This window comes from Triticum urartu, chromosome 4 (genome assembly GCF_003073215.2).
Source record: "Triticum urartu cultivar G1812 chromosome 4, Tu2.1, whole genome shotgun sequence".
NCBI classification, from domain to species: domain Eukaryota; kingdom Viridiplantae; phylum Streptophyta; class Magnoliopsida; order Poales; family Poaceae; genus Triticum; species Triticum urartu.
The window spans coordinates 607,390,570-607,399,886 of record NC_053025.1 but is presented as its reverse complement, the minus strand read 5'-3'; the positions used below and the strand labels follow the sequence as shown (position 1 = coordinate 607,399,886).

At 46.7% G+C, this 9,317-nt stretch overlaps 1 protein-coding gene across 2 annotated transcripts; it reads right to left on the bottom strand.

Moving 5' to 3' along the window:
* Positions 1-6,275: 6,275 nt before the first annotated feature.
* Positions 6,276-8,351, bottom strand: LOC125553151. 2 transcript variants are annotated; one of them, XM_048716935.1, is made up of 5 exons: positions 8,204-8,345; positions 7,832-8,093; positions 7,576-7,723; positions 7,355-7,450; positions 6,276-6,569 (listed from the first exon to the last, which is right to left on the bottom strand). In XM_048716935.1, the coding sequence occupies exons 1-5, from the start codon at positions 8,230-8,232 to the stop codon at positions 6,481-6,483; spliced, it is 624 nt and encodes a 207-aa protein (XP_048572892.1). In that variant the 5' UTR covers positions 8,233-8,345; the 3' UTR covers positions 6,276-6,480. The 2 variants fall into 2 exon arrangements, with proteins under 2 accessions (XP_048572892.1, XP_048572891.1); XM_048716934.1 differs by having other exon boundaries at positions 6,276-7,450; positions 8,204-8,351.
* Between the last annotated feature and the right edge of the window lie 966 nt (positions 8,352-9,317).

Below are 9,317 nucleotides of genomic sequence, written 5' to 3'. Positions count from 1 at the left end.
AACTACGGACAAAATAAAAATGTAGAAGTTCCTAAAGAGTCCTTATAAGAAGTGCAAGATACTGCTTAAACTACCAAAAAGCCACCAGATCTTAGTAGCGATTAATTAAGTAGATACTACTATTTCCAAGGATGAACTATAATATGAATGTGACTGGAACAATAAAATATCCTACAATAGCATATTATACGCGCACACACACACACACACCCCAATATGTTCAGAAACGAGAAGTAAAACCGGTAGCAATGAACTTGTAAACATAATAAAAGGATACTTGTCTACACAGGCGACACCTGAGTTTTGATGATGGTCCATGAGAGATGAGAGAAGAATAAGCTTGAAGCCCCCGCGTCGCCCGCTCGGGCGACTCGGGCGGCAACTAGGGTTTCGAGCGCCGCCACCTACATCTCCTCTACTCCTCCTCGCCGCTACCCGAGGAGGGCACCGGGCAAGCCCGTGCGGCCACCAGTGACGGTGGCGGCGAGGCCTTCGTCGTCCCTTTCGCGGAGATCCGGATCCACGGGGCGGCGGCCCCTGCTGGTGCGGCGCCGCCGTTCGCGCCCTGGACGGTGTGCGCGGGGACTTTGCCGGCGTCCTAGACCGCTCGGGTGGTGGGGCGTCGGCGCTTGGCGGCAGCAGTTCGGGGGCCTTCGTCCTTGCCAGATCTGGAGGCCTGCTACTCCCTCGTTCCCGCTCCTTCCCCTTTGCGCTGGATGCCGGCGGCTGCTGCTGGATCCGGTGCTTCTGGGGATGGTGGTGCAGATTGGGACCGGGGAAAACCCTAGGCCGGCTGGTTCGCACTAGTAGAAAAAGGGTCAAACGTGAAGCACATTAGTGCCGGTTTGTATTTGAGCCGGTACTAATGGTACCATTAGTGCCGGTTCGAACGGATTTGCATTAATGCCGGTTCGTGTTGAACCTTTAGTACCGGTTCGTGGTACGAACCGGCACTAAAGGGGTGGTGGCAGGCTGGCGTCAGGCCGGGGCCCCACGATCACCTTTAGTACCGGTTCGTGGCACAAACCGGTAACCTTTAGTACCGGTTCGTGCCACGAACCGGTACTAAAGGGGTCTAACCTATAGTACCGGTTCGTGCCACGAACCGGTACTAAAGGTCCCATTTTCAAACTCTACCCCCCCCTGGATCGCCTTTTCAGTTTTAAAAAAATAAAAGAAAATAATGGAAATGTCAAAAAAATAAAATAAAATAAGTTTCTCATGTGATATGTGGTCTAGTTGTTGGGAAAATTTGCAAATGTGAATTTTGACTTTATTTGCAAAATCTCTCTGAAATTTGTAAAAATGGGCATAACTTTTGCATACTAACTCGAATGAAAAAGTTTTTTATATGAAAAATCATCTACTCGAAAAGTTACATCCGAATTGATCCCCGTTAAACATTTGCAAAATCCTCAAAAACCTAATAGAAAAAAAGTTACGGGGCTTTTAAGATCTAGAGTGGAAAAAATTGAAAAATATTCAAACAGTGGGCAAACTGTGGTCAAACAATGGTCAAACTAATTATTCAAGAATATTAGTGTTACTAACTAATTATTTCAATTTTTTGAATTTTGGTCAAATCTGGTCAAACTATGGTCAAACTGTGGTCAAACTATGGTCAAACTTATTCAAGAAATATTAGCGTTACTAAATAATTACTGTTTTTTTAGAATAATAGTTTCAAACTCAAACGGTGAAATGTGTGACTTCATGCTCAAGCTAAACTCCTGAGGGTTAATAGGATTGACATCTTACTATTGTCAGGAAAACAACAAGTGCAGACTCGGAAATGAAGGAGAATAGAACCTGAAAGTTAAGCGTGCTCGGGCTGGAGTAGTGAGAGGGATGGGTGACCGGTCGGGAAGTTAGATGATTTGGAATGACTGATCCACACTTGAGCAGTTAAGAGAGGTGATTAGAGCCTAAATCATCAAATAATTCAGAAAAATTAAAAATCAAAAAATCAAAAAAAAATCCAAAATTTTCAAAAAAAAATCAAAAAAAAAACCTTTAGTACCGGCTGGTAACACCAACCGGTACTAAAGGTCCCTCGTACCAGGGCGCGAGCTCACGCCACGTGGTGGCACTTTAGCGCCAGTTCGTGCCGAACCGGTACTAAAGGGGGGGGGCCTTTAGTACCGAAATGTTAGTGCCGGTTCCATAACCGGCACTAAAGGCCCTTACAAACCGGTACTAATGGCCCGTTTTCTACTAGTGTCGGCTCGACAGCGGCGTCGGCTTCGGGCGACGCATCCTTCCTGAAGGCGGTGTCATGGTCCCTATTCTTGCCACCTCCGGTCCTCTCCCGGGTGAAAACCCAAAATCCGGCCTGGATTGGGCAACGGTGGCGCCATGGGCGTCATCCCCTCCTTGGAGGCGTTGCCTGGGGAGATAGGATTCGGGTGTGGGTGGATGAAGGTGGGGGCTTTGGCCGTCGGCTGGCTCTCTGCAGCTGCTCGCGGCGGCTTTCCTGCTGTGCAGAGTGCCCGTTGTATCTTTAGGGCGTTTCCTGTTTTTGGTGTTCGCGTCGGAGGAGCGGCGTGGCATCTGGCACGTCGACAACGGCGGGTCTCAGCGGCATGGAGCAGTGGGGGTCTCGCCGGTGGGCGTGTGATGATGGACGAGCGCAGGGTGGTGGCGTCGATGGGAGAGAGACCTGGCACGGTTCATGCAACATTACAGCTCTGAAGATAGATTGATGGCACGTGGCTGCGGCGGCCTCATACCCGGCAGGCGTCCTGGTTGAGGAGTGCGCCGGACTGGTAGGTGCCCCATACCCGGCAGGCGTCCTGGTTGGGACCTCAGGTCTTAAATGTTTAGGTTTGGCTGCGATGTCTTTTTGGTATTAGGCCCAAACTATCTGCGCCCCTTCATCAATTGGATAGGTGTAGCGACAACTGTTGCTTAGACGATGACTTTAGTCTTGCTGTTGTATAACTTTATAAGGTCTTGTGAGAATAATAATAAAGTGGCCGTATGCATCGTCCAGATGCAAAGGCCGGAGGTCGTCCTCCTTTTCTAAAAAAAAAACTTGTCTACACAGGACTCTTTTTATACGACTAATCAGCAGTGCCACACATATCAAGTGAAACATGGGCCACGTCCAAGAATGCTGATGCTGGGTTGTAGTTTTACAGATAAACAGAGCAGAAAATCAGGCATGCATTTGGAAATCTTGATATACATACACCATCGATGGACAAAATACCTTCACGTGACCAAAGCCACCAGCAACATGCAAGTACAAGAAACGTGCCGCACACTCCAGCGCCTCTGCCAGCGAAAAATGCGTTTGGTGGCCGCGCTACAGGCAGGCCGCTATCCCTGCCGTCTGGCCATCATTGAGATTCTCGCTGTCAGGGGCTGTTTGATTTGTGACTAATTTTGCCAAGTTGCCACATTTAAGGTTAAGCAAGTTTGACTAACTTAGATGAGTGTTTGGTTCAAGCCACATTTTAGGCAAGCCACACTTGCGCCCCACATGGCATACACACAAAAAATGTGGCAAAATTCCCTTAAACTTGCCAACTTATGGTTTCCTTTTTGATGAACTAAATTTAGGCAAGGTTGGCAAAAATATATGACAAAGTATGACAATATTAGACCTAGAATCGAACAGCCCTCAGTGTATAAGGCTTGTATTCAATTTATTTTTGGCTTGTATCCAACCAGCCCTGACCCACCCACATGCCAAAGCACCTAGGGCTCTTACACCCAACTGACATGCACGCACAACGTCAGGCTTTTTAGGCCAACTCCATCGCGTGATCCCAAGCAGATGTCCGTTTTGTCCGGATTCTGTCCGTTTGGGTAGAGCAATGGGGTCGTGTCCGGGCGTGTTCTGGGATGCGGTGGCCGTGCGTCCAGCGCGCGGACGCATCCCGGCCGCATCCTGTTCGCGTGCATTTTTCTTTGCAAGTACTTAACTTTTTTCATCATTTATTTTCGGTACATGAAAAATACATCATCACATTTTGACTAGAAAAACAAGACCAAAGAAAACAAGAACAACAAGAATACATTTTAGAAGATACCCAACTTCCATAACTGCTCCCTTGAGTTGGGTTAGGGCCTTCTCGATACACTCATTGTTGATCTATGGAGGAGGCTCGATCTGGCATCCTCCTTTCTTTTTCAAGCCAGAAGTCGATGTTGCTTCCTCACACCTAGTCTCATATCTAGCCTCTAATCTAGCAACAAATGCACTTGTCTCATCTACAACCTCTATGCTAGCTAAAAGTGCACGAACATGTACTAAATTTCGCTCTATCAATATATCAATGTACTCTTCTTCTCAATACCAAAATTTGCATCCATACTACACAATAAAATTTAAATTTATCACAACTAGTCAAATCTAGAGCACAAACCGAAGCTAAAAAGATCACATACCCCATCATTTAAGCACTTGATGAACACCCATTCGGGATGTTCCGGCGTTGTAGACATGCGGCGCACGACCATCCTTGGGCAGTGGTCGCACTTAATGAGTGGCAACGGTGCGGCGACGAGCTTTTGGGCAAGCATCGAGCCCGGCCGACCGCCATTCGTGTATCTGCCGGCGGACGACCGACGGTGCAGATACGAGCGGCTAGAGGAGGAACCACTACCTGCATGTGTCCTTGCGGCCCTGCCAGGGCCTTCCGGCGAGGTGCCCGGCCAGTCCATGGCGCAGCCCGGCGTCCCCCAGCCGGGCGAGCTCAAGACCGACCGGATCCGCCCCAAATCCGGCCGGTGGGTGCGCAAACCAGGTGGCCGTGGTTGGGTAGCTCGGCGGCGCCGAGGGGAAGGGCATGGGCGAGCGCGCGTCCGAACTGCATGACTGCAATGGCAATGGTGGCGGCAGCGAGGGAAAGAATGGAGGGGGTGCGGCCGGAGGGAGGGAGGGGGCGGATAGAAAAAGGCCCGCCCTGTGCCACCGACGGGCGGGCCAGGGGAAGACACGCGCAGACGGCCCGCGCGTCCACGTGGTGTCCGTTTCACTCCAAAACTGGCGCAAACTTGGGCCAGGGATGGGTTGAAAGCGGACACAAAGCGAACAAAAGTCCGTTTGCGCCCGCACGCTGGGCCATCTCATTTGTCTCTTTTACCCCAAACAAACGGGAACGGATAGGATAGGGTCGCGCGATGGAGTTGGCCTTACTACACATGCTCCATGCGCGTGCAGACTTGTACGACCAGCGTATGCTAGTCGTGGTCGATTGGTGGCCAGAGCCAGAGGAGAGCAACCCGCGGGCAATTTTCCGTTCGTGGATCATTTCGGGCCAGTGAAAATCACTCTCGTGTTCTCCATTATGTTTCACCAAGCATGATTTTTTGGGCGTGGTGATTGTGTTTTTTTTAATATCAGGCAGCTCCTCGCTTGGCAGTTTCTGCTGAAAGCCGTTCCACCTCTAGATTAAGTACATTGTTTAACCACTGTTAACCACGTTCTAATCACACTGCTGCATGCTAAAATCGGAACAGCTAGGCACATGTGTGTGTTAATGGTTTTGAGATATGTTTATTCAATATGAAAACGTGTCAGGGACTCACGATTAGATTGTTTTGTGCTGAAACGTTTATGCCCATGGTTTATCAAGGCTGCGCTGCTAGATTTCCAATGAAGCAGACTTACGTCACGATGAACAATGAACAATGTGCATGCCAATTCGCAGCCCATGCCGCTCGCTGCTGCTTGCATTGAATGCCTGTGACACTATGACGTCGTTCAGAAACATCTGCCATATCCCGTGAATCCCCAATGAGCTCTAGGACATGAATTGTCACTTCACTAGCACTCATCACTCGTCGATGCATTGCATTACACGCCCAGAACACGACCCTCCAAACAAGCAGTGGAGAAAGAACTAATACTGTCACCCAAAGGTTATCAATTTAACTAGTCCATCAACATTTCGCAAAAAAAAACATCTGCCAGGTAACCAAAATGCAATTCAAATGACCCACACAGTTGTCCTGTGGAGCTATTACTTGTCTGTACACACAATCTGAACAAAGCCCACTAAAGATAATAATTTGAGGGCACCAGACCCATGCAGGATACAAGCCTCGTGCACAAGAAAACACAGTACTTCAAAATTCAAACACCAGCCAACATAGCGAGCAGAAAAACGAACACATTTTCTAAAATACCAATCACCAGGGTATAAACCACCACGCAAATTTCACAAATATTGGTTCAAATCAATGATGCCAATTAACATATATACCCAGAAAACATGAGGCCCAGAAAACCTCAAGGCCCACAAACCCTCACATACCAGGCATGATTTTATCAGCAGCACAGCTAAGCAGAATGGATTTGCAAATACAGCCATACAAAATGACCAATATTAAATTTTCTGGGATTTTAACAGGAACAAGCCGAAACTACAGTTTTTCCAACTGAATAGATGACACAAACAGTCCGTTACAGAAAGCATACAATGGTGAAGCAGTAATGTCTTTGTTTCATACATCTTTTGCTGGAGGAAATTAGGCTCGGATGGTCACAGTTACGCCGCAAACAAGCTCTTGCATACATTTTGTCCTCTCGACATTCAGTCTGCTTTTGGCGTAACAGACTCCACAACCAAAAACATGTATGATCAGATGAAAAATAGGCACAACAAAAAAATTGTACAATGCTAACAAAATAAATTGACTTGGTTAACAATTGTTGGCACAGTGGGTTATACAACAATAAGGAAAAAATGTTGGCACATGTATAAATTGATGGCACATTGGTTAACAAAATAAGACGTAAACACGAAATTTATTTTCATGAGCACACACTAAGGATATGTCTATAATCCATATGTACAAATTGCATTGAGTTTACCCGCAGCACAGCTTATCACAGTGATAAGGAACTCACAGTTTGAAGGCAGCAGGGGCTTATTTCCTTAGAGACATAACAACGGATTCTTTTTTTTTTTTTGACCAGTGAAAACAGCAGGAGAGACTCCTTTTTTATTAAAATGTTAACCTATGGTTAACATTAGGGATATGGTTGTTTTACATGGCTTTTTACTAGAATACAGTAAGCACTGAACTAGCCTATGTAAAACAGGAGATCAGACAGACAAATAAATGCTAAAACCTTCTAAAAATGTTAAATTTTGAGGGTTGATCCTGTAACCTAAGATCACAAAATCTTCCGTGAGCTTTCTTAGCCACTCAGCGTGGGTGGCTGCTTCACCATCGAATACCACTCTGTTGCGTTATTTCCAAATAATTTTCTACAATCCACGGCGTGATTAATGACCAGACCAAAAGCGGCACGCCATGACAAGTTCATCTTGCAAACGGAAGATATACGCAAGGACCTCATCTTTCCATATCCATAAATAATAATCATAAGACTCACCTTTTGTCCAGTCGCCAGTAGCTCCAAAGCACATCTCGAACCCGTCACCGCAGCATATTTGTCCGTCGGCGTTTCTCATTGAAGCCCGTGACTTCACTGGGACCATCACGGCCATGGGCGGCACGATATCAACATGGATGCTGGAGAGAGGGGATGCAAACTTGCTAAACAGTTGCAAAAATAAAAGAAGAACTACTGCGCCGCCCTGTTTGCTAACTAACCTTCGTGTCCAGCCACTGGTAGCTTCAGAGCACATTTCGTATCGATCTTCATCTTCACATGGATGTGCCTGCCGGCCCCGTCACTCATGGAATCTTGGGACTCCACCGGGAGGCGGAACCACTCCATCCCGCCGGGCCGGCAACGCCCCTGCGTGAACCAAATCTAGCCATGTGAGTAAGAAGTTTCCAAATCGACGACGCTGATCCGACACTCAGGAGATGAAGGAAGAAAAATAGCGGAGTAACATACACATACCAGTTGAGCTCCACACCGTCGGTGGACATCTCGCCAGAGCAGAGCCATTGCCGCCCCTGCGCGTATGGGGAAGAGACGGGACTGGGGAGGGAAAGCTGTCCCGTGGCTCTGTCTGCTCCACAAGGTAAGCCGAGGGTGGATCGGGTCGCATGGGATTCTGTCACCTGTGCTGTTTCGAATCACAGCCCATGTGATAGCAAACTTGGTGCAGGTCACCGAGTATTGCCATGGGACAATTCCATCCGGCGATGTCTGCTCCCCACTTCCTACAATCAAATCTAGACCCATCAGAAAATAAATTTCGAATCGAAAGCCGTCCAATCCAGACGGAAAAGATGGGGAAAGGAGGCCAGTGAAACAAAATGAACATACCCATCGAGCTCGAGGCCGTCTGTAGACATCTCGCCGGTGAGGAATCGCCGCCGCAGTGCGCCTGGAAGAACAGAGCAGCCGCCTTCCTGACCTTCTGTGGAAGAGAAGGGGATGCCGAGCCAACCTGGTCATGTGGTTCTATCTGCTCACTTCTGCTTCTGTACACCCTCCCCCCTCATCCCCCAAAACACGTGAACGGTCCAGATTAATCGATACCTCTTCATAAGTAAGGGCACGATGGTCATATATTAGAAATCATTCATCTGCTGTATACGATGTATAGGAGCTGGGCCGGCCCATCTTTCCCTTCTTTTTTTTTTCTGATTTTAAATCGCGAAAAAATATGAGGCTGAGAGGAATCGCACCAGGTTCTACCTTGTACAAAATTCGACGTGATAACCAACCGGCGACTTGAGCACTTGTGTGTAGGTAGTTCTGTCTTGTCCTTTTCTTCCTTGCTCTTTCCTGTTTCTGATTTCCTTTTTTTCTTAGTTTTTCAAACATTTTTTTCGGTTTTCATTTCCCTTTTTTTCTTTTTAGTTTTATTTTCCTTTTTGTTTTACTTTTTCTTTTGAATGTGCAAAAATTTTCAGTTTCCTTTAAAAAAAATCAATGAACCTTTTTTTTAATATTGATGAATCTTTCTCGAGATGAATGATTTCTTTTTTAGAGTAGATGATTTTTAAGATGCATGATTTCTTTTTCCGAGCATGATTCAAGATGACTCTATTCATTTCCTGCAAAAGTTGAGTAGAGATTTCTTTTTTTCTAAATTGATGAATCTTTATTCAAGATGAATGATTTCTCAAGATGAATAAAGATTGTTTTTTCTAAATTGATGAATCCTTCTAGCAACCGAACACCCTTCCTTGAACATGGTCTAGTTTTGGATATTCTTGAAATGACCCCAACTTTTGCAGGAAGGTGGGCATTGCCCGTGGTAGGCACCAGTGATAGGTTTGAATGATTTCTGACACCGCATGCAACTTGCGACACGCCCGATCATTTATCGGTCTTTTTTCATCGGAAAAACTCCAGAAAATGCAGAACTTGTTGAAAATCCAAACAACTTGGCATGGTGTCTTGAATTGGTCATACAAGGCCATGAAAAAAT

Excerpts from the sequence above, each read along its gene's own strand:
- LOC125553151 (XM_048716934.1), bottom strand. The coding sequence starts at position 8,232 with ATGTCTACAGACGGCCTCGAGCTCGATGG. Across the intron at positions 7,724-7,831 it reads GACGGTGTGGAGCTCAACTG|GGGCGTTGCCGGCCCGGCGG; the intron begins GTATGTGTATGT and ends TGGTTCACGCAG. Across the intron at positions 7,451-7,575 it reads ACCAGTGGCTGGACACGAAG|TGAAGTCACGGGCTTCAATG; the intron begins GTTAGTTAGCAA and ends TGATGGTCCCAG.